Genomic DNA, 26008 nt, shown 5'->3' on the forward strand with positions numbered 1-26008 from the left:
GAGAGCTTCTTTCATGCTCAGTTGTGTTCTCTCTCTCTAAGCCAACTTGGCAGGTGAACTTACTGCCCTGCCCCCTATCTGGGACATGACTCCCAGGGGTGAAAATCTCCTTGGCAACATGGGACCTGACTTCCAGAGGTTCACCAGGATCCAGCATCATGGGAATAGAAATCCTTTTTGGCCAAAAGGGGGAATAGAAAAATGAAACAAAATAAAGTCTCAATGGCTGAAAGATTTCAAGCAGAGTCGGGAGGTTATCCTGGAGGTTATTCTTATGCATTATATAAATATCCCTTTTTTAGTTTATGGTATATTGGAGCAGCTAGAGGGAATACCTGAAACTGTGAACTCTGTTCCAGTAGCCTTGATTCTTGAAGAGGACTATATAACTATATAGCTTCTACAGGGTGACTGTGTGATTCTGAAGGTCTTGTGGCTGATGCTCCTTTTATCCAGGGTATGAACAGATGAGTTAATAAAAAAGCATAAAAAATAAATAGTAGGGGGAGATAAAAGGTAAAAAATGGGTAGATTGAAATACTGTGGGTCAATGAGAGGGAGGGATAAGGGGTATGGGATGTATGAGTTTTTTTTTTTTCTTTCTCTGGAGTGATGCAAATATTCTAAAAATAAGTATGGTGAAGGATACACAACTATGTGATGATATTGTGAGCCACTGATTGTATAATATGGTTGGACTGTACATCTGAGGATATTTCCCAATAAAAATATATTGAAAAAATCAGCTGTTTCTTGTTTAACTTTATATTCAATTCAAATTTCATTGCAAATTAACACATCCATTTCTTTGCTGCATTTTCATGTTTGCTGGCCAATTTCCTCTTTCAGTTATCTAATTTTATAAAAGTTTCATGGGTTCACTAACAGACAAGGAGACAATGCAACTATAAGCTTTGCTGCCTGTATATGAACTGAATATGCAATGGGCAGAACAACTCACCGACAGACTTTGAAATAAGAGACGTGATTGGTCACCAATAACATGCCATCTGTTATTTTTGTAGTAATTTGTGGATGGAAGAGGTAGCATTTAACATACCATGGTAAATGAAATTTGAACCTCATTGTTGGGGGTATTACTTAACTAAACTGTGGTAACCAAAATTGATGCATATTGGATCCATTGGAAGTTAGGACTGACTGTATATTTTTATGCTTGAAAATTTTTTGTTAATAATCTCTTAAACTTCTTTGAAACAAAAATGTGCATAAATTAAAATTTTACGTGTTTATATCCTTAATCCTTTAAGTAGTAAAAATTCTGTCTTGGTTAACATGATTATTATTATAATTGATCAAACAACATAAATATGTTTAAATTAAACCAAAAGTAAACACTTATAAAGATTATTTACATCTGAAGATTGGGGCTATTTTCCTTTCATTTTGATCATATAACAACGACTATTTCTTTTTTGCTGGAATGAGAAAAGGTTCAGGATCAATGATTCCTGATTTTCATTTTTATAGTGTAATAATCCCTCAGAAAACAAATAGATGGGAATGGAAAGAGTTTTATAATATAATTCATTCCAAGTTATTTGTCAGAAATACTCTTGATTTTTGTTGAAGAGAAGGGAATTAGAAACATTCTGACTTGCAAAAGTCTGTGTTTCCTGGTCACTGGAATACTTACTTTCTTATTTTCCAGGAAGTATATCAAGATGTATCAGATCCAGAGCAGTCACATGAAGTTATGCTGGCTGTGTACTATACAAGCCCTAAGGTCAGTGTTCATATTGCATTCTGCTTGAGTGGCATGCACTGGAATTGTGTAATGAACAACTCACACAGCTGGATGTGGTAGCCTTTTAAAATATACTGACGTTTTTTTCTTTACTTAGCAGCAACTTGTTTAATCCAGTATGTAAATGAAATAAAGTTCACTATATATGCTCATCTCCACACGGTGATAATGATATTACAATTAGTATATCAAACATTTAATGACATGGCTCTATTTAGTGGAAAGATGTACTAATAAAGTAGAAACAATACATAGAACAGTTACTTTCAGAAACCTAGAGTCCTTTAAAAGGTGTAGTATGTTGCCAACAAGACATCTAACCATGCGCCAAGCTCGATATCTGCCAAGAGTCATTCATGTCTCATCTCTGTGGTGACTCTTTATTTCCTGAAGATTTGAATTCACAGATGGCACATCTGTTTTCTTGAACAGTGTCATTAACTTATTTAACTTATGAATACTAATTATATGTTTCCAAATGCATCGAATTGGCATTTGCAGTGGTCTCTTTGATAAAGCATGTGGTAAAAAGAAACTGTTCCTGGTAATACCCTTCAGGACCTGCTCTTCTCGCAGCAAGGTGAAGCAGTCTAGGATGCACTGATACACACCTTTAAGCAATAATTCACAACCAGGGACCATCGGGCAATAGAGGGAAAAGTTTTCATTGGTCCATACACAATTTGAAATAACTGTGAATAAGTGACAATGAAGTGAATTCAATTTTCAAGAATCATTTGCTGAATGCTTTTACGTTTTAGAAGTCCCTGTGCTGGTAGGTGGAGCCCATAACGATTTCTCTACATCAGACTTGACAAACAGCAACTATAGCCACGAACATAACAGCCATCTACATATTTCAGTGACAAAAATGGAAAGAAAACCCTATCTTCAATCAGTCATGCTTGTATCCTTGAATGGCAACATTGGCAATATCACTATCCATTTTGAAGGACAAACTGTCTACAGTTACAATTAGTTACAAAGTTCATATTTTTTTGAAGAAATGTTAATAAGATACTGATTTCCAAATTGAGGTTGCTATTGAAAATTAAACATAAATGTCCCTTCATTATAATAGCTAACATTTGCAGGCCATCATTAAGTTCTTTCACACTCACTATTTTATCTTTTCAATAACTTAAAAATGATTAAGTTGAGGAAGTACTGTAACTTGCTCAAGGTTGCATGTTAGATAAGTGGCAGGGATGAACCTTAAGCCTGAAACTAAATCTCATATGCTTTCCTTCTCCACCAAACTGTTCACCAGATGTTGAGAAGTTAAATCTTTCATTTTTCTTCCATTTGGAGCTCCATACACGTTCTCCTAACTTTTCATAAGAATAATCTGGCGTCCTTGATTACAATGCGTATTCCTAGGCATATTCCCCAGAAGCTATGATTCAGCTGCATAACCAGAATCCTAGATAATTCAGTTGAGATAGTCTAACCTGTAGAATTAAATGACTACTCAATTGAGAACAAATAGGCTTTTTGCCCAGAGCTACCCACCGCCAGAGTGTCAGCCACCATCTCTTGCCTTTAGCAGAAGATCAAAGGCAGTCAAGGGAATGAGAATGCTCTGTAGTGGAAGAAAAAAAAAGGGAAGGACTCAGGTATGCTCTGATTAGAGGTTGTTGGGCATGCGGAAGCTGAAGAGGGGCTCACTAGACGCTTGGCATCTTATGTGACTGGTTCATCTTATGTGACTGACTTTCTCTGCTTGGTGCTGAGTTGAAAGGAGGGATAAAAATAGGAAAGTTGGCTGTCTTGACCTTTCTGGTCAGATCTCTGCAGAGGTTATGATTTAGCTTCTTGGGTTTCCTAAGCGGTTCATTCTATTGTCATATTATGGTCGGGCTATTGTCCATGTGTACATTCCACCTTTTTGACCATACTCTGAGAAACACACTGATCTTGGTGGTGTTTTTATCCAGCCTTCCTTCTCCCTAAAGAGGGCTAGACTGTAAGCTCCATGAGAGCTATAGAGCTCTCACCACTCTATTTCCAGTGCTTAGTTGTCAGACACTCAGAAAGCATTTAATAAAACCATGCTAGTGAGTGAATGAAGATAAATGAAAATATTTGATCTTGGCTTTTGTTGGAATAAGAAAATAAACTTTCTACTGTAGCACGTGGACAACTTTACGTGACTGGACTGGCCATCACCAGGAAGAAAAGTTAAAGGCGGCTCCTTCCAGTTCTGAGGCTCTAAATGAGGTAACCTGAATCCTAGTACAACAGGGACTTGGCCCCGGCTGGCCCCGGCTTTTCTCAAAGCTTCCAGGTTAACCCATGGTATGCCAATCAACCACTGAGTGCTCTGCTGGATGGGATGGCATTTATGGAAAGTCGTTGGCGAGGACCTTTAGTTTTTCTGCATTCATTCTGCGCTTTCTCCTCCACCTCTCCGTCACCATGAGAGCCCGGGCTGGTGAGAACCTTTGAGGACAGGAAAAAGTTTCTCCTCTCCCGATATGGTCTTAATTCAGGACTTTGAAAGTTCGCCTAGGAGAGAAAACGCACGAGTTGTGGGTCTGTGTGTGAGATACAGAAACCCAGAGGAAGGAGCAGAAAGTCAGGGGCGCGGGAGTTTTCCTCGGGGAAGCCGCTCCTGCCACCTGCGGCCTGGAGTGTGGAGGGGGCCTCCTGGGAGGGGCCGCGGCGCCCGCCCGCCCCGCCTGCAGCGGGGTGACGGGGGAGTTGCCCCGAGTGGCCCGGTGCCCAGAACGCGCTGCGGGGTTGGTTAGAGGCAGGGGAGAGCTGAGGCACTAAAATAGGAACCGCTAGTGGGCTGGAGCTGCACTTGCAGGCAGCCTCCGCCGCGCCTCTTCCAAAGATGGTCAGAGGGTCCAGAGGTGCCCCCGCCCCCGCTCGTCGCTAGCCCGCGGGCCCGCACCGCGCCGGGAGCCGCAGCCGGAGGTAGGTGCGGCGTGGGCCCGCCGCCCGAGGCCAGCCGGCAGAGAGCCAGCGGGGCCGGACGCGGGAGAGGGAGGCCGCGCGGCCGACAGAGCCTGCGTGCCGCTCCGCGGGGGAGGCGTGGAGACAATGGCCGCGCGGGCTCCGGGCCGGGCCGAGCGGGGTGCGCGGGGCGGCCCGCGGCGCTGTCCTCACACCTGTGCGGAGCCGGGGACAGGCGCGCGGACACCGGACGGGCGGGCGGACCCTGAGCCTCGGCGCGCCGAGTGCCCGCGGCAGTCCCGGGTGGGGCGATCTCCCAGCGGGAAAGTGGGCCCGGGGTTCGCGGAAACCCCTGCGGCTGCCGCGGGGGAGGGGGTGCAGGAATGGACCGGCTGCGGCGGGGGAGGCCGTTCTCCTTTCTCTTAATCCTTAAGGGAAAAAGGCACACGGTTTCCCTTCCTTTCCGAGATTTCTTTTTGTTCAGTTGTATTTCGATCATTCCTTTCTGGGCATCCCGTTGTGATTTAAGAGGGTGATGGAGCTAGGGAGAAAGATTGAGTTGAGGCCAGCCGAGGCGGCTACCGGTTCGGGCCCTGAGTTGGGGAGAACCCATTGGGCGCTTGGCTTGCCGAATGTGGGATTTTCTTCCCGATCGCAGTCCAGGGCGGATGGTGGCCACGCGGTGAATGGAATAGCGAATCAATAATTCTTCTCAAAAGGAGTATTGAGAAACCTGGGAGCCTTCTTTCAAGCTCTGAGTTTCCCTCAATTTAAATTGGCTATCATGTCAATTACAAAACAGTCGGTCCACATTTTGTGTTTGTAACTTAGAATGCTGGGCTTAGTCTCATTTTGGAGTATATCAGGTTCTAATCAATAAAATGATTGGACTAGTTAGCATTGGGGTAACATACAAAATTGAAAACACGTTTATTGTCTCATTTATTGCAGCCATGGCTCTGAAAGGACAAGAAGATTATATTTATCTTTTCAAGGATTCATCGCATCCAGTGGATACTCTGGATGCATTCAGAACATTTTACTTGGATGGATTATTTACTGATATTACCCTTCAGTGCCCTTCCGGCATAATCTTCCATTGTCACCGAGCTGTTTTAGCTGCTTGCAGCAATTATTTTAAGGCAATGTTCACAGCTGACATGAAAGAAAAATTTAAAAATAAAATCAAACTCTCTGGCATCCACCATGATATTCTGGAAGGCCTTGTAAATTATGCATACACTTCCCAGATTGAAATAACTAAAAGAAATGTTCAGAGCCTGCTTGAAGCAGCAGATTTGTTACAGTTCCTTTCAGTAAAGAAGGCTTGTGAGCAGTTTTTAGTAAGGCACCTGGATATTGATAATTGTATTGGAATGCACTCCTTTGCAGAATTTCATGTGTGTCCAGAACTAGAAAAGGAATCTCGAAGAATACTATGTTCAAGGTTTAAGGAAGTATGGCAACAAGAAGAATTTCTGGAAATCAGCCTTGAAAAGTTTCTATTTATCTTGTCCAGAAAGAATCTTAGTGTTTGGAAAGAAGAAGCTGTCATAGAGCCAGTTATTAAGTGGACTGCTCATGATGTAGAAAATCGAATTGAATGCTTATATAATCTACTAAGCTATATCAACATAGATGTAGATCCAGTATACTTAAAAACAGCTTTAGGTCTTCAAAGAAGCTGCCTATTAACCGAAAACAAGATACGATCTCTAATATACAACGCTTTGAATCCCATGCATAAAGAGATTTCCCAGAGATCCACAGCCACAATGTATATCATTGGAGGCTATTACTGGCATCCTTTATCAGAGGTTCACATATGGGATCCTTTGACAAATGTTTGGATTCAAGGAGCAGAAATACCAGATTATACTAGGGAAAGCTATGGTGTAACATGTTTGGGACCCCACATTTATGTTACTGGGGGTTACAGGACGGATAACATAGAAGCTCTTGACACAGTATGGCTCTATAACAGTGAAAGTGATGAATGGACAGAAGGCTTGCCAATGCTCAATGCCAGGTATTACCACTGTGCGGTCACATTGGGTGGTTGTGTCTATGCTTTAGGAGGTTATAGAAAAGGGGCTCCAGCAGAGGAGGCTGAGTTCTATGACCCATTAAAAGAAAAATGGATTCCTATTGCAAACATGATTAAAGGTAAGTACGGATTATGTTTATTCTGTATTTTTTTTTACATGTTTGAGGTTAAGCCAATGGTTTTACCACTTCTGCATGTTAATTTTAAAAAGAATTCATCTCTTTGGATTGCTATCTCAAGAACTATAGTGGATTACACAAATAGTATTGCACCAAATGTTCCAAGTAAAATCAAAGCATAGTTTATCAAAGTTATATCATTAGAACACAGTACTCAGGCTAGAAAAGAAATATTTATATAAGAAAACGGTAGAATTCATTCTGCTTACTCTTGCACCTATTCTGAGACTAAATTTTGCTTTGAGTTTTAAGAATTTATATTTAAGTCAAAGTTTAAACGAAGAGAGAAAACCGGGTGGTTTTATTAGTTTATGTTTTAAACATGTATTTTTTTATAGCACTATGAAATTGAATCCTTTTTTATTCTGTACTGGATCAGTTGCTTTTAAATATTAAACTTCTTTTCCTCTCAAAATGCTTTGCTTATCTGTCATTTAAGAGGCTCTTCATTAAAACCTTGAAGGGTACATTCTCCCCAGACCAATAACTTCTGCTTTTGGTCAATCAAGCCCTATCTCAGTAGAGAGACAGAATCCATACCCTCCCTCCTAAGGCCCACAGTGCCAGGCACACCACTGGGTCTCAATATCTGCCTGATAAACTTAGTATTTTCAGCTGTGTTGGCAATTAATTAGCCTTCCTCTCCCTCATTACTGGCAAAAAGTTAAACTGGATTCTTATTTAATTACACGTATTCACTGGTACTGGGGAATTGTATAAAACTGATTGGTTCTTACCAAATTGGTGTCATTTTGTTCCAAATGTTCTTCCCAGGCCTTTCTGTTTCTTTTTTAATGCTAGCAAGGGTGTGGGAATCTGACCTGTTTTGGGAATCTGACCTGGTGTGATCCTTGGCTGACAGGCAGAAAGCCTGAGAGGCAGAAATGGTCTGGTGATCAGGCCCACTGGTTCTGAAACCACACTGCTTGGGTCCAGATCCTGACTGTCTCCTTACATATTGGTGAACTTGGGCAAATTGCTTAACTACTGGGTGTCGCAGTTTTGCCATCTGTACAATGGGGATGACAGTACTTAGCTTGGGGTTATCAAGAGGATAAATGCATTTATGCACATGAAGTGCTTAGAACAGTTATCTGGCACAGAGTAAGCAGGATTTGAAAGCAATTGATCTGGTACAGAATTAAAAAAATATTAGGTTTTGTTGTCATGAATATCATTAGATAACATTAGATAACTAAGAAGAATATAGAAGAACATGTCAGCTTTGATAGGGCATAAATTTTTTCCTTATTAAATCATGACCACTCTCATATGCATAACACATGCTGCAAGTTTAACAGTAGTTGACAGAGTGGGAGAAGGAAAAGCCCATGGCTGTTGCTGCCCAGGTTCTAGGTTCTGCCTGAGTTTGACTTCCACTTACTTATTCCCTGACACCTTCCCCAGATGGTTCTCAGTGCCAGTCTTACTCTGCTCTAGCAAAAGAAACAAGGAAAGTTCAGGTATTTTAGCAGCTGTTGTAAACCTATGCACAATTCTGCGTCTGTTTTTTAATGGTGAGATAATTTCAGTGGGTTTGTAGTTATTTCTTTTAGGATGGAAGTTTATTACTTTTCTGAATTCTTTTTTTTTTTTTTACTTTTTATTTTGAAATAATTTCAAACTTACAAGACAATTGCAAAAATAATACAAAGAATTCCAACAACCCTCCCTCAAATACCCATAACCACACTTTTAACATTTTGCTAGATTTGCCCCTTCCTCCTTCCCTTCCTCTCCTTCCTTGTTTCCCTCCCTACCTCCCTGCCTCTTTCCCTTCCTCCCTTCTTCTATCTCTCTAAGTATTTATTTTATGAGTGTTTGAGAGTAAATTGTATCTGAATTCTTTTTATCAGATTTTGAACAATGATTTCTGAAATAGCCATAGTGGTACACTGATGCTGAAAGACAGCTGTGTGGGTTCTTGCCTTAGTCTTGCATGGAGTGGGAGACCCTCAGATCTCAAAATCCTTCCCCGCCTACCAGCTGGATCTGAAATTCCCAGAGTTTTATACTTTTAACTTAAAGCCTTAATACTTATTTAAATCTAGACACCTCAGGAAAGGGTAACGCTTTATCAGTGGTGTGCTATTTTGACCAGTCCAGGTTCTGATGGGTTGACTCATGCTGACATTTTAGTTTCCCATTTTTTCTGTAGAATGAGTAACATTATTTTTCCCAGTTGGTTTTATTTTACAGTCATGCAGCAGACTAACAGCTTTCCACAGAGGTCAAATGTCAAATTTGTTTCCTTTTTTGGTTTAAGGATGTACAGAGAATAAATAAATACTAGGCTATTTAGGAACTCCCCAATTTTTTTTCCCTTTGTTATAACTGCTCTCCTTATGAACCCTCTTTTATTTGGGAGTAGAAATGAGTAAGGAGATGGAGCTGCATCTGGCATATAGCAGGTACTAAGGAAAAGCCGGTTGAAAAGATGAAGTTGAGATTTTCAACTAAAGTGACCTCCTCATCTTCCTTCCTTCTTCTTCCACTTACTTTTCTGTGGCAGGTGTCTCCTGGTTTTCCCAGCTCAAGACCTCAGCATTAGTCTTGTTTGTCTCTAATGCAGTCAGTCATCAAGACTGGCCGTTTTACCTGTGTCTCTTGTCTCCATGCCCATCCCTCCATACCCAAACCCCCTTCTAATTTGGGCCCCTTAATGCTTCTCATCTGGGCCAGTACCTCGAGCTTTCTGCCTCCCGTCCTTCCATCTTTTCAGTTCTTCCCTTTTTGCAATTAAAAACCTTAATAATTGTTGAATTAAACACAGAATTCTTAGTTGGTCATATAGGATCCTTTACCTTGTGGTTTCAACTTTACATTTCAGCCTTAGTTCCCACACAGCAACCCCACATGTGCCACATGCACTGGTCAGCTTGGACTACTTGGCACTGCCCAGTAAGCCTTTGCGCTTGCCTTTCCCCCTGTTTAGAATGGCTTCCTCTCATCTCTGCCAGCCAAGGCTGTCCTCACTACCGAGAATGTAGTCAAGTTTTGCCTCTTCCATTAAGCCTGCCATGATATCAAAAGCAGTGTCTCCTGGCTCTGACCATTCATTGCATCCATTTGTTCTTTTTTGGTACTTCTTCCATTCTGGGCTAGAGATAGAAAATGCTAATTATTTGTGTCTGTCTCATTCTTAACAGAGTGTAGATTCTGAATGCAAGGAGCCTTCCTTTTTCATCTGTGTTATCACTCAGAGCACCTAGTTACCAGGCCTTCCATCTACTATCAGCAATAACCGAGCAGTTAATAAACTGAGCTCAGTGCTTATTGCAAAAAAGAATGAAAAATCAATCTAAAGATGTGATTTTGATTCACACACAGGTGTGGGAAATGCTACTGCCTGTGTCTTACATGACGTTATCTACGTCATTGGTGGCCACTGCGGCTACAGAGGAAGCTGCACCTATGACAAGGTCCAGAGCTATAACTCGGATATCAATGAATGGAGCCTCATCACCTCCAGTCCCCATCCAGGTAACAAAATATCATCTCAAATAGTCTATGCCATGATACAGCTGATACATGATACATGATCAGCATAAGAGATGTCTAAAAATGGGCTGGAGATAGAAAATGCTAAACTTATGATAGACTACACATGATTGTAATTAAAATGCTCAAAATATTCAAATAGCCATCAAAAACAATAACCTGGTTAGATCACATCCACAAATATTTTCCCTAATGTCTTTATATGACACACATTTTAAGCCTGTCTGGTTGAAAATGGTAGTTGTTTTTGTTTTAAATTTAATTTAGTTGTTCTTTTGTGTTTCCTGTACCTATATGTGCTTTCTTTCTCTTTATTCATTGTATAAAATAATAGTTTTTAAAGATAGTTAAAAAATGCTAGCCAGCCAAAATAGTCAGGAAAGGTAACCATTGATTGAAGTTTAGCAGGAAATTGGTTTCTCTTTTAGAAGTATGTTCTCTCTGGGTTTCAGTAACCATTAAGGACTCACACCTACAATGCACGAAGCACCACCCCATGTTAGGCCTTAACAGTCATAAAAGGGATGTGTTAAAGGATTGGCCTGCCTTCTGTGACATCTTTTGTTCTTTGACTTCTCTCTTTGTGAATAGCTCACAGGAAGGCATGAGCTGTAGCCTGTTACCGTTATGCCATGTGTTTAATTTTTTTTACATTAGGAAGGATTCATATTACCTAGTACTTTGATTCCTTTCCCATGTGAAGCTTGAGGCTTCTGTGTGGGTCACTGGAGAGGGAAATTGAAATTTATAGGCTTGAACCATCTGAGAGTGATAGTAATAGCTAACCTTCTGGAGTACTTACTGTAGGTCAGGCACTGGCTAGCCACTTTGCATTGCCTTAAATCCTACTTCAACCCTGTGAATAGTTGTTGTTTACCCCATCCCACCCCCATTTTACATATTTGGAAATGGAGGCTTATGATAAGTAAAATGTCCAAGGCCACATTGCTTGAAGTCATGGAACCAGGATTCAAATGGCAGGCAATCCAATTTTTATAACCTTTACTGTGACAACTAAGCCATCTGCTTCTACTTATGGGAGTGTTAGTATCGTCCAGGCTCTCCTGCTTTTGATCAGTGCACTTACTTCCACTCATCATGTATCTCACCTCACTGTTCGGGGGGGCGCACACCTAAATATGGTGACAAACGTCTTTATGTGCCACGGGTAGTTGTGTAAGAAGAAACTTCAGCCATGGAATAGAGAGACTTCTGCCTCCTAGTAGCCCAGATGTGTTATGTCCAACTCCCCACCACTTTTTGTTGTGACCAGTGAAGTTATAATGGAAAGTAGTAATAACGGCTCATATTGAGTAGTAACTACTAATATTTACTGCGTGCTTATGCACCAGACACTGTTCTAATAATTTCACATGTATTAATTTATTTAAACCACACACCAACCCTGTGTACTAGGTACTATTATTATCTCATTTTATAGGTCACTTGGGCATATAGAGATTAAACAAATTTCCCAAAGTCTGCTGGCTAGTACTTGCTTATAAGGGGTGAGGTTCAAACCCAAGGGTTTGGCTCAGAGCCCATGCTTTTAACAACTATGTAATTAAGCACCTTATTTGAGCCTCATGTTAACCTTATGATTTAGAAACTGCTCTGCCTATTTTGTGGACACCTTTTTTTTAACAAAGAAAATCTAATATATGAAAAATTAAATTACAAAGTAGATAGCAGTTATTTACATTATAGTTGGAGTATATATTGATAAAGTGGATAAAGTGATTACTTTAAAAGTGAATGTCCCATAACATACTTTAAGTTTCATATAACATTTCAGCTACTTGAAAGAGAATCTAAAAGATGGTGAACTTAAGCCAATGTAATAAAGCCATGTCAGATTGAAAATTCAATCAGAAGTAACTATTAAATTACAGCATGTCAATGGAAACATATAATTGCATTTATAAAGTTTTTATTTGCATTGAACTTTTCCCTGATATGATATTAAAAATAGATATTAAAGTGGCATTGCACATTATATATTCTGTTTGGCTCTCACACTGCTTAAAATATTTTTGAATTGGCTTGTTGCCAATGTTTAAAAATCAGGAAATTTCAAATAAAAATTGTAATTTCTGGTCTTTAGAAAATTAGAAGATCTGGCAAACTTGAACCTCTATTCTTTCCTGGCAGCAATTCTCTGGAGTCAAGTAATGGCTGCTGCATTTAGATGAGGTTTGCACACGCACCCCCATTCTTATTTTAGCATCCCCAGACCTTTAGGGCCTGTGCTATTGTTCTTATCCCTAGCCTGCATCACTCCACTAGTCTGTCTTCCTTGCCATTTAAAGGAAATTTAAATGTTATTTCATTTAAGAGAGGTAGCTTTGTGTAGTTGAAAACATTTAACTATAATTCCTTTATACTCAAGAAAACATTTATTGAAATCCTACATTTGGAAAGGTGTACTAGTCAAGTTATTATGTAACACACACAGAGGTGATTAAGAGGTAGTCTGTTCTGCTAAAGGACCTCACACTCTATTAGCAAATATACATATGTAAAGAGAATACAGGAAAATCTTTGGTAAGTTCTATACAAACAAATGTTGGAATTCAGGGTCAAGAGCATCAGTCTAATTAAAGGCAATCTTGGAAGGTTTCCAGGAGGAGGTGTGTTCTGATTTAGGCCTTAAAGAATGGCTACAAATAATGAAGGTAGTTTCTGAGGAAGGAATTTTCTGGCAGAAAGCAAGCCCAATGAAGGAAGACAAAAGGGAAAGTTTCATATGTATTCTGATACCGGAGAGTTAAACATATGAATGCAATGGAAAAGGCTAGAATGGGATTGGGGAGTATAGTGTGCTCTATTGATACCCTCTTTTACAGATAGGAATTGAATCAAAAGGTATCCATTTGGGAGAATTCCAGAAGTGGGTGGTCTAAGGATGGCATTTTGTACAGAGAGCTTAAGGTTAAGCTGATGGGATAATGGGTATGTGGCAGGAGCAGGTAATCTCAATCAGATGAGAGGGGGTAAGTTTTTAGCTGCAGCATTGCTGGGGTGTGTGCCAGAACCAATGTCTTAAGCTGCTCTTTTTTTTTCTTAATTTATTGTAGCAACATAACATTTCCCATTTTAACCACTTTGAAGTTTACAATTCATGATGTTAATCACATTCACAATGTCGTGCTCCCATCACTACCATCCGTTACCAAAACTTTTCCATCACCCCAAAGAGAAACTCTGTACCAATTAGGCATTATCTCCCATTCCCCACCATCATGCTTGCTCTTGGTCACCTGTATTCTAATTTCTGATTCTGTGAATTTACATATTCTAATTATTTTATATAAATGAAATCATACAATATTTGCTCTTTTGTGTCTGGCTTATTTTACTCAGCATGATGTCTTCGAGCATCATCCATGTTGTAGCATATATAAGAACTTCATGCCTTTTTATGGCTGAATAATGTTCCATTGTACGTATACACCATATTTTATTTATCCATTCATTACTGATGGACATTTAGGTTGCTTACACTTTTTGGCAATTGTGAATAGTGCTGCTTTGAGCATCAGTGTTCAGATATCTGTGTGAGTCCTCGCTTTCAGTTCTTTTGGGTATATACCTAGAAGTAAGATTTCTGGGTCATAGAGTAATTCTATTCCTAACTTTCTGTTCTCAAAATGTTTTCCACAGTGGCTGCTCCATTTTACATTCCTACTAACAATATATGAGTGTATGTATTTCCCCACATCCTCTCCTACCTTGTGATTTTCTGTTTTTAAATATTAGCCATTCTAGTGGGTGTGAAATGGTATCTTGTGGCTTTCCGTAATGGTTAATGATATTGAAGATCTCTTCATGTGCTTATTGGCAATTTGGGTAACTTTTTTGGAGAAAGCTTGTTCAAATCCTTTTGCCCAGTTTTTTAAAATGCAATTTTATTGAGATTTACTTACATATCATATAATCATTCAAAGTATACAATCAGTGGTTCACAGTATCATCATATAGTTGTGCGTTCATCACCACAATTAATTTTTGAACATTTTCATTACTTCCAAAAAAATTAAAAATAAGAATAAAAATAAAAAGAACACCCTTAATCCAGGATTGAAAGTCTCCCTCGTGGCATGGGAGATGACCCCCAGGGAAGAGTCTGGCGCTGGCCACCGTGAGATCAACAATGCCATCCTGACCAAAAGGAGGGAAAGAAGTGTAACAAATAAGGTGTCAATGGCTGAGAGAGTTCAAATAGAGCTGTGAGGCTACTCTGGAGGTCACTGTGACACAAGCTTCAGTTAGGCATTACTACTATCATAACTTTCTGTTCTAGTTTGCTAGCTGCCAGCATGCAATATACCAGAAATGAAATGGCTTTTAAAAAGGGAAATTCAATAAATTGCTAGTTTACAGTTTTAAGGCTGAGAACATGTCCCAGTTAAAACAAGTCTATAGAAATGTCCAATCTAAGGCATCTAAGGAAAAATACCTTGATTCAAGTAGGCTGATGAAGTTCAGGGTTTCTCTCTCAAGTGAGAAGGCACACAGTGAACAGTCAGGGTTTCTCTCTCATCTGGAAAGGCATATGGCAAACACAGCATCATCTGCTAGCTTCCTCTCCAGCTGCCCGAGAGGCATTTTCTTTCTTCATCTCCAAAAATCGCTGACTGGTGGGCTCTCTGCTTCATGGTTCCGTGGCATTCTCTGTTGTGGCTTTCTCGTGGCTCTGTTGTTCTGCTCTCTCAGAATCTCCAGCTTTCTCCAAAACTATTTCCTCTTTTATAGGATTCCAGTAAACTAATCGAGACCCACTTGGAATGGGTGGAGACATGTCTCCACCTAATCCAGTTCAACAAACACTCTTGATTGAGTCACATCTCCAGGAAGATAATCTAATTAGTGTCAAACATTCAGTACTGAATAAGGATTAGAAGAAATGGCTGCCTTTACAAAATGGGATTAGGATTAAAACATGGCTTTTCTAGGGTACATACATCCTTTCACCAGCACGCTTCCCAAACCCCAACCAAAACCATTCCTGCCAATCCTAAAGAATACCTAGGGTATTATATAATATTCTACAAAGGTTCCATGTACCAGGGCAACTTTCCAGAAACCTACAAACTCCAGATGGGTTCCTGGACCAGGTAAGTCCTGAAATGCAGAGGGGCCAGCCTCTCCAGACATCAACTAGTTCCATCCCGCTATCCCATATTCTCAACAGCCCCTTCCAACATGAAAAAGTTAGAATGGGCATAGCCCATATACCTCTAAAAAGTGGGAGAAAGATCAAAGGTGATGGTGGGGTTATACAGAGAAGGTCGGGTTTAACAAATGAGTATGAGTGCTGAATCAGTATATTGATATTTCTTTTAGTCTCCAAGTACCTTAGAGCAGCTAGAAATAAAACCTAAAATTGTGGAATTGTAACCATACCAAACTCTGAAATCTGTCCTACAACTAATTGTTGTGATGTACTTTGAAATTTATTCTTTTTCTGCTATATGTTATTTTTCACAAAAAAGAAAAAAGAGAAGGAAGAGCATAATAGAGAAGATAGGATTTAACAAATGAGTATGACTGCTGAATCAATATATTCATATTTCTTTTGATCTCCAGTATCTTGGAGGCAGCTAGAAGAAAAAATGAAAAATCATGGAACTATAACCATACCAAACTTAAAAATCTGTTGTATAACTATTTGTTAAAATGCACTTGGAAATCTATTGCTTTTTTGCATATATGTTATTTTTCACAATAAAAAAAATTATAAATAATAAGGACACCCAGTTTAAAAAAACATAAGGACACCCATAACATCCCATACCTGTGTCCCCCCTATTATTTATTTATTTATCGTCTTTATTTTCTTACTTGTTTGTCCTACAGTGGCTAAACGGAGTATCAGTCACAAGGTTTTCAAATCACATGTTCACATTCTAAAAGCTATGTAGTTATACAGTCATCTTCAAGAATCAAGGCTACTGGGTTACGGTTTAACAGTTTCAAGTATTTCCTCCTAGTTATTCTAATACATTAAAAACTAAAAAGGGATATCTATATAATGCATAAGAAGAGTTTACCTCCAGAATGACCTCTTAACTCTATTTAAAATCTCTCAGTCACTGAAACTTTATTTTGTTTCTTTTCTCTTTGCCCTTTTAGTCAAGAAGACTTTCTCAGTCCCACAGTGCCAGGGAGATTTACACCCTGGGAGTCATGTCCCATGTAGGGGGTAGCTTTACCCAGTTTTTAATTGAGTTATTCCTCTTTTTATTGATGAGTTGTAGGAATTATTTATATATTCTGGATTGTATCAGATACATGGTTTTGAAATATTTCCCCTCATTCTATAAGTTGTCTTTTTTCACTTTCTTGATAATCTCCTTTAATGCTCAAAAGTTTTAATTTTTGATGCAGTCCATTTTATGTATATTTTCTTTGGTTGCTCATGCTTTTGGTGTAAAGTCAAAGAATCTGTTGCCTAATACAAAGTCCTGAAGATAGTCTATGTTTTCTTCTAGGAGTTTTATAGTTTTAGTTTTTATATTTAGGTCTTTGATCCATTTTCAGTTGATTTTTTTGTATATGGTGTAAGGTAGAGGTGAATTCTTGTGCATGTGGCTCTCTAGTTTCCCCAGCACCTTTTGTGGGAGGGGCTGTTCTTTCCCCATGGAGTGGGCTTGGCAACCTTGTCAAAATCAATTGGCTGGTCACCTTATGTGTGAGACTAAAGCAAAAAATGTTTATTTGGTACAAAATTTATATTTTGACTAGTGCATTTCCTAATATAACTTATGTAGGTAGTTTGACTGAACATCATAAGTACTTGGAATCTCGGGTAGAACATGAGATTTTGTTGGTTTGTCCAGAGTGATCCCCCAATGAATCCCAGAGTGATTTGATCAGTGAGTGGAAAAGTATTTGCAAAGCCCCCTTTAGCGAATGGTGAGAATAGGGAGAAATTCAACTTCCCCAAGTTGAATTCTTGGTATTCTCACAAGCAGTGTGGACAACCAAAGCTATAGGCTAAGCCCCCAGTCTTGGGGTTTGTTCGTATGAAACTTAACCCCACAAAGGATAGGTCAAGCCTACTTAAAATTAGGCCTAAGAGTCACCCCCAAGAGAGCCTCTTTTGTTGCTCAGATGTGGCCTCTCTCTCCAGCCAACACAACAAGCAATCTCACCACCCTCCCCTTGTCTATGTGGGACATGACTCCCAGGGGTGTGGACCTTCCTGGCAACGTGGGACAGAAATCCTAGAATGAACTGAAGCTCAGCATCAAGGGATTGAGAAAAACCCTAGAATGAGCTGAAACTGAGCATCAAGGAATTGAGAAAACCTTCTCCACTAAAAGGGGGAAGAGTGAAATGAGACAAAGTGTCAATGGCTGAGAGATTCCAAACAGAGCGGAGAGGTTATCCTGGAGGTTATTCTTACGCATTGAGTAGATATCACCTTGTTATTCAAGATGTAAGGGAGAGGCTGGAGGGAACTGCCTGAAAATGTAGAGTTGTGTTCCAGTAGCCATGTTTCTTGATGATGATTGAATAATGATGTAGCTTTCACAGTGTGACTGTGTGATTGTGAAAACCTTGTGTCTGATGCTCCTTTTATCTACCTTGTCAACAGACGAGTAGAATATATGGAATAAAAATAAATAATAGAGGGAACAAATGTTAAAATAAATTTAGTTTGAAATACTAGTGATCATTGAAAGCAAGGGGTAAGGGGTATGGTAGGTATAATCTTTTTTTTTCTGTTTTCATTTTATTTCTTTTTCTATTGTCTTTTTATTTCTTTTTCTGAATGGATGCAAATGTTCTAAGAAATGATGAATATGCAACTAAGTGATGATAATTGTGAATTACTGATTACCTATGTTAATTTTTATTTCATTTGTTAATTTTTTAATTAATAAATAAATTTTAAAAAATCAATTAGCTGGGGAGTGCAATGGTGGCTTAGTGGCAGAATTCTCGCCTACCATGCCGGAGAGCCAGGTTCAATTCCCGGTGCCTGCCCATGACAAAAAAAAATCAGTTGGCCATAGATGTTATCATTCTAAGCCAGCTCCGCAGGTAAACTCACTGTACTCCCTCGTATGAGGAACATGACTCCCAGAGGTGTAAATCTCCCTGGCAACATGGGACAGAAATGGCGGGATGAGCTGGGACCCGGCATCAAGGGATTGAGAAAGCCTTCTTGACTAAAAGGGGAAAGAGAGAAATGAGACAAAATAAGTCTCAGTAACTAAAAGATTTCAAATAGATTTGAGAGGTCTGGAGGTTATTCTTATGTATTCCATAGATATCCCTTTTCAGTTTTTGGTGTTTGTAGTAGTGAGAAGGAAGTGCCTGAAACCATTTGTTTTAGTTTGCTAAAGCTGCCAGACTGCAGTATACCAGAAATGGGTCAGCTTTTATAAAGGGGATTTATTAAGTTACAAATGTACAGTTCTAAGGCATCCGGAGAAAGATTCCTTGACTCCAAAGAAAGGCTGATGTCTGTCACATGGGAAGGCATGTGGCTGGCATCTGTTGGTCCTTTGTGCCCAGGTTTCATTGCTTTCAACTCCTGGTTCCAGTGGCCTCCTCTCTGAGCTTCTGTCTGTTGCCAAACATCTCCAAACGTTTGTGTCTAAGCTTTTTCTATATTGGCTACCAAGCATCTCTGTCAGCACTCCAAGCCTCTCCAAATGTCTGCATTTGAGCTCTGTGCTGGCTCTTTTAAGGACTCCAATAAAATAATCAAGACCCACCTTGAATGGGTGGAGTCACATCTCCATCTATTCAAAAGAAGATGCCCTCAGTTGGGTGTGTCACACCCCCAGGGAAACAATCTAATAAAGGGGTCACCATAATTGGATGTGTCACATCTCCATGGAAACAACCTAATCAACAGGTCCCACCCTACAATATTGAATTGGGATTAAAAGAATGTGGCTGCCCCCACAATACTGGATTAAGTCTAAACAAGCATGGCTTTTCTGAAGTACATAACAGTTTCAAACCAGCATAACGTTGAACCATAATCCAGTAGTCTTGATTCTTGAAGAGGATTGTATAATTATATAGCTTTTACAGCATGACCATGTGATTGTGAAAACCTTGTGACTTGGGACACTCCCTTTATCCAGTGTATGGGCAGAAGAGTAAGAAAATAAAGACAGAAAATAAATAAATAATAGGGGGATTAGGGTTTTTGGATATTTTGGGTATCCTTTTTTTACTTTTACTTTTATTTTTATATTTTGGGAGTAATGAAAATGTTCAAAAATAATTATGGTGATGAATGCACAACTATATGATGATGCTATGAAGCGCTGATTGCATAATTTGGTTGATTTTATGGTATGTGAATATATCTCAATACAATTACATTAAAAAATCAGTTGGCCATAGACATGGCTGTTTACTTCTGAGATTTCATTTTAATTCTATTGGTCTGTATGTCTGTCTGTGTGCCAGCCCTACACTGTTTTGATTACTGTGACTTTGTGGTAAATTTTCATATCAGGAGATGCAAATTCTCCAACTTTGTTCCTGTTTTTCAAAATGGTTTTGGCTATCCACCATACTTTATTCATGTATACTAAATTGTAAAGAATTATTACATCATCATGCTATGGTATCTCTTATTTTTGTCATCCTAATAAGATTTTGCTCTCTTTTTTTTTTTTCTGTTTAAAAGAATATGGACTGTGTTCAGTTCCATTTGAAAATAAGCTCTATCTAGTTGGCGGACAAACTACAATCACGGAATGCTATGATCCTGAACAAACTGAATGGAGAGAAATAGCTCCCATGATGGAACGGAGGATGGAATGTGGTGCTGTGATCATGAATGGATGCATTTATGTCACTGGAGGGTATTCCTACTCAAAAGGAACATATCTTCAGAGCATTGAGAAATATGATCCAGATCTTAATAAGTGGGAAATAGTGGGTAATCTTCCAAGTGCCATGCGGTCCCATGGATGTGTTTGTGTGTATAATGTCTGACCAAATCCACAGAAATGATTGAATAATCACTGTTTGGGGTATAGCATTAAAAATGCAGGGTTTGGTGTCTCTTACTTGTTATTGCAACTGAGCATATAGTAGGGGATTACTAAATTTTATTTCAAACCCAATGATTAATGATTAAGGAAAACTTATGTAAATATGCAGTAAAATCAGCAGGGTCACCCCCCCAAATCTCTGCTTTTAAAAATTAATGTGAAACCTTGGACTTTTGGTAAAAGGTGAAATACCTTTGTGATGAATCTTTTCCTCCAGGTGGCATCAACACTGGGTGTAGTTCAAAATCATTCAATGGACTGAAATGTTTCTTGTGTCTCTGTAATGCCACAGAAAGTATATATTATGGTTCCATTTAGTGGTCAGGAATTTGAAATTGAAAGAGGGAATCTTTTCTACCTCTATAAAATCAACAAATGTTTTTTCATCTTTAGTGTTATTACAATGTGGATTTACTTTAAGTTTAGTTTTTTCCTTTGTAATGTATATAACTATTGTTATTCTTCATTTAATGACAGCGATATACAAAATACTGTGCAAAAGATCAATTCTCTGCACATAATTTAAAAATTTAATTAAAAATTACAAATCTGAAAAATTGCAGAGAAAATAGTTATACATTTGCTAATGCTAAAGGCTATTTTTAATTTTCAGCTTTGATGTAAACTTAGTAGTTTAGATGCTTTTAGTTTGAGCATGTCAGAAAATTCTGTATTCTTAATTATAGATATATGTTTGCTTATAAAATTGAATTTTAGAGCTAGAAAGTATGCACAACAGTTCTGATTTGGTAGAAAATACATTGATGAAAGTCAGATTTAAGTTCTGTTCACAGCTCAGGTGAAGCCATTTAACCTCTCCTTGATTTAGAGCTTTTCAACCCTTGTGAACTGGCACTGTGAGTTATACGTATGCCTAGATAATGGATCACCTCACCTCTTGGGGCAGAAGGTGAAGACCTGCAGAGCTGCAGCCTCTGGACCAGAAACATCTCTGTTGCTTTACCCCAGTGGGCCTATAATACCACTTTCCATGTGTACTAAAACATTGCTTAAGTTAATTCCTCTAGGGCGGGCAGTGGTGGCTCAGTGGCAGAGTTCTCGCCTGCCATGCTTGAGATCCTGGTTCAATTTCCAGTACCTGCCCATGTATTAAAAAATAAAAAAAAAACTCAACTCATCTAAACTTCTAGTAATTTGCAAGGCCCTCTATTCCAAACCCTTCATTATTTTTTTAAATTTATTAATTTAAAAAAATTAACAAACCAAATAAAACACAAACATATATAATCAGTAATTCACAATATCATCACTTAGTTGCATATTCATCATTTCTTAGAACATTTGCATCAATTCGGAAAAAGAAATAAAAAGACAATAGAAAAACAAATAAAACAAAAAGAGAAAAAAAAAGATTATACCTACCAAACCCCTTGTCGCTTTCATTGATCACTAGCATTTCAAACTAAATTTATTTTAGCATTTGTTCCCCCATTATTTATTTTTATTCCATATATTCTACTTGTTTGTTTCAAAGTAGATAAAAGGAGCATTAGACACAAGGTTTTCACAATCACACAGTCACATTGTGAAAGCTGTATCATTACATAATCATCTTCAAGAAACATGACTACTGGAACACAGCTCTACATTTTCAGGCAGTTCCCTCCAGTCTCCATTAGATCTTTTTTTTTTATGGATAAGACATTTAATTTTCAGAATAGTAGGATTCTTATATATATATTTTAAATTTTATTAACTAAAAAAAATTACAAGAAACAAACAATCCCAACACATATACTCAGCAATTCACAATATCATCACATAGTTGCATATTCATCATCATGATCATTTCCCAGAACATAAGCATCAATTCAGAAAAAGAAATAAAAAGACAACAGAAAAATATAACAAACAGAAGAAAAAAAAATTTTACAGGCCATACCCCTTACTGATCCCTTTCATTGATCATTAGCATTTCAAACTAAATCTATTTTAACATTTGTTCTCCCTATTATTTATTTTTATTCCATATGTTCCTCTCATCTGTTGACAAGGTAGATAAAAGGAGCATCAGACACAAGGTTTTCATAATCACACAGTCACATTGTGAAAGCTATATCATTATACAATCATCTTCAAGAAACATGGCTACTGGAACACAGCTCTACATTTTCAGGCAGTTCCCTCCAGCCTCTCCATTACATCTTGGATAACAAGGTGATATCTACTTAATGCATAAGAATAACCTCCAGGATAACCTCTCGGCTCTGTTTGGAATCTCTCAGCCATTGACACTTTGTCTCATTTCACTCTTCCCCCTTTTAGTGGAGAAGGTTTTCTCAATCCCTTGATGCTGGGTCTCAGCTCATTCTAGAGTTTTTCTCGATCCCTTGATGCTGAATCTCAGCTCATTCTGGGATTTCTGTCCCACGCTGCCAGGAAGATCTACACCCCTGGTAATAATGTCCCACATAGACAGGGGGAGGGTGGTGAGTCTGCTTGCTGTATTGGCTGGAGAGAGAGGCCACATCTGAGCAACAAAAAAGGCTCTCTTGGGGGTGACTTTTAGGCTTAATTTTAAGTAGGTTTGACCTATCCCCTGTGGGGTTAAGTTTCATATGAACAAATCCCAAGACTGGGGGCTCAGCCTATAGCTTTGGTTGTCCACACTGCTTGTGAGAATATCAAGAATTCAACTTAGGGAAGTTGAGTTTTCCCTGGTTCTCACCATTCCCCGAAGGCCTTCATTATTTTTTAAATTCACTTTTAAATTAAAGAAGTTGTAGCTTTACAGAAAGCACTGAAAAATGCAGAGTTCCTACATGCTTGCTCCCATTTCTCCCTTCATTTTTTTTAAGGAGACAGTAATTATTTTTAAGTTTGAATACTGAAGTTTAAAGCTACCTAACACTTCTGATACATATCCCTCGGTATGTGTGTGAATGTATGTGTGTGTGTGTATATATATATATATTTGGATATATATAATTTTGGAAAGAAACTGTTGAAGGCATTCATTCAGAAGGCATTTTGAACAACCCTTTGGGACTGCAGTACGATACAATACAGAAAGAACTATAAAAATGACCATGTCCTTGCTCCATCCAAAGTAATAATTCAAAAGAGGAAATGGTAAATGCATGAAAGTTTTTATGTCTGTATGATTTATAATAGCAAAAAAATGGAAACAAATTACATGTAAAAGAAGAAGAAGTGGGCTAATAAAGATAATTATTTGAAAGATGATGTAGAAACATGGGACATGTCTATGATATAGTAAAATAAGCACAATACAAAATAATATATATACTGTGATTGTGAGTTTGTAAAAATTTTTGCATGTGGAAAGTAATATGCAAAATTGAAATTCATTGTGTTAGTGATTGGGGATAATAAGTTTTAATTTATTTAAATTTTTAAATATTACTTTTCATATAAAATAAAAATAAATAAATCACTGTATTCATGGTAAAATTTGGTTGAATTTGAACACTTGAGTTGAAGGCACATTCTGAAGAAGTTCACAACTGAATTAGACTATTTCAAAAGAGATGATATTTTATTGTTCTCAAGAACACTCAGCAATCAGCTATGGGCCAATTTTATGTTGCCCAGTAGTGCTTTAGAGATCTGCTTTATGGACTAGGTAAGAACAACTGCAATCACCTTTACTTTCTTTTAGCTTATCTAAGTCCTGTAAAATCTTGACTGAAGGTAACCTTCCCTGGGAGTTCTCTCCTGACAGGTCTAGCCACAGTAAAACTCCTATTGATACATTTAGAGAGTTCATCATTTGTATATGCATAGTATGCCTCCTGGCTATAACTAAGATCATGGACCATATCTTCATAGTATTCTCAAAGTCTAGCATTATTTCATACAAATATCTAGTATGCTTTTAAAAAACCACTAATTTCTAAGTATCCAAGTTTTAAAAGTTGCTGGTGCCCAGAAGTTTTATCATTATTTTTCTAGCTGCTGCTTCTAGGGGACCTGCTCCTCTACCCTCTCCCCGCTCTCTTCGCCAAACAGAGAAAGCAACGCAAATCACCTGTTTCATTAGTCTGAACATGTCTGAAACCTTATAAATATAGTTTCATTTCTTAGGTTATAATATACCCCTTGGGATTTCTGCTTGCCTCAAAACATTTCTCCAGAAGACCTTGTTTATGCTGATGGCACACCTACCCACTATGGGGCACTTAAGCCAGGACTATCATAGCATCTCATCCCCAGCCAATGATGAGACCAGAATTGTGACTGGCCAAGTTCCCTTCTATGGGAACCAACCTGGTGTGAGTGAAGAGAACTGATACAGAGAAGAAACATTGACTAGGGATGGGGGATGGTGTTAAGTCTTGGTTCTAGACTTTCTTGATACATTTCTAGATATTTTTCTGTATGAGGAAGTCATGTGCTTGAACTTAATTAGTCTAAGCCAGACATGACTATACAACCCTCCCTGCTAGCTTTTGAATTAGGAATGTGTGTGAAGACATTCTAACCTCTAAAGACATGAGAGACTTCCAGGAAAGTTTTTTTTGCTCTTAGAGGATGGTTAGGTGAGACTCAACATAGTAAAGATCTCATCTTTCTTGAGGTTAATATACAAAGATTTTCCTTTTACAATTTATTCACAGATTATCATTAAGGGTCAGTATACAAAGGATAGCCCCAAAGTACTTAAGAATATCAAGTATTTCAAAGGTGTTGTAGTTACAGCAGTGACAGTTAACTGCTAAGAAATAAACAATATAAGAAAAGAACATTATTTTTGTGGAATTATGAAATATCAATGCTGATATTAGGGCTTCATTAGTTACTACAGTAATTTAAAATGTAACTTAATATTTCATGTTTAATGAGCTCAATATGAAATTAATTCCATTGTCAAGAAATGAAAGTTGAAAATAAAAGGAATTTAAATTTTTACTGAAGTTAAGTAATTGTACAGTTTTACATACTGTTTTAGTTTGCAAAAGCTGCCAGAATGCAATATACCAGAAATTGAATGGCTTTTAAAAAGAGGAAATTATTAAGTTGCTAGTTTACAGTAACAAGGCCTTGAAAATGTCCAAATTAAACAAGGCTTTAATAATGTCCAATCTAAGGCATCCAGGGAAAAGATACCTTGGTTCAAGAAAGCCGATGACAGGGTTTCTCTCTCAGCTGGAAAGGCACATGGCAAGATCTGCTAGCTTTCTCTTCAATGGCTTCCCCAGGGCTCTGTCTGTTCTGTTGGTTCTGTGGGTTTTGGTGACTCTCGTGGCTATGGTGGCCCTAAAGCTTTTTCCAAAATGGTGCCCTCTTAAAGAGCTCCACTAGCAATTCCAACTTGAATGAGTGGAGACACACCTCCATGAAAACCATCTAATCAAAAGTTACCACTCACAAGTGGGTGAGTCACAACTCCATGGAAATAATAAAAAAGTTCCCACCCAGCAATACTAATGAGGATTAAAGGACATGGCTTTTCTGGGGGTATAATAGCTTCAAACTGGCATATTATACTCTTTGGACCCCAAAAAGACATGTCCTTTCCAAATGCAAAATGCATTAATTCGTTTGTTTCCCGGTGCCTACCCATGTAAAAAAAAAACAAAAACATTAATTCTGC

The 26008-nt window shown here is 38.4% G+C and overlaps 1 protein-coding gene across 3 annotated transcripts; it reads left to right on the forward strand.

Annotated features, from left to right (window-relative positions):
* The first annotated feature begins 1486 nt into the window (after positions 1–1486).
* KLHL23 (kelch like family member 23) lies at positions 1487–24276 on the forward strand. 3 transcript variants are annotated; one of them, XM_077154100.1, is made up of 5 exons: positions 1487–1747; positions 3901–3988; positions 5621–6835; positions 10226–10378; positions 20061–24276. In XM_077154100.1, exons 3-5 carry the CDS (start codon positions 5623–5625, stop codon positions 20369–20371), a joined length of 1677 nt encoding a protein of 558 aa, XP_077010215.1. In that variant the 5' UTR covers positions 1487–1747; positions 3901–3988; positions 5621–5622; the 3' UTR covers positions 20372–24276. The 3 variants fall into 3 exon arrangements, with proteins under 3 accessions (XP_077010215.1, XP_077010213.1, XP_077010214.1); XM_077154098.1 differs by lacking the exons at positions 1487–1747; positions 3901–3988 and adding an exon at positions 4039–4202; XM_077154099.1 differs by lacking the exons at positions 1487–1747; positions 3901–3988 and adding an exon at positions 4487–4690 and having other exon boundaries at positions 20061–24275.
* The last annotated feature ends 1732 nt before the right edge of the window (positions 24277–26008 follow it).

This window comes from Tamandua tetradactyla, chromosome 3 (assembly GCF_023851605.1).
Source record: "Tamandua tetradactyla isolate mTamTet1 chromosome 3, mTamTet1.pri, whole genome shotgun sequence".
Lineage (NCBI taxonomy): Eukaryota > Metazoa > Chordata > Mammalia > Pilosa > Myrmecophagidae > Tamandua > Tamandua tetradactyla.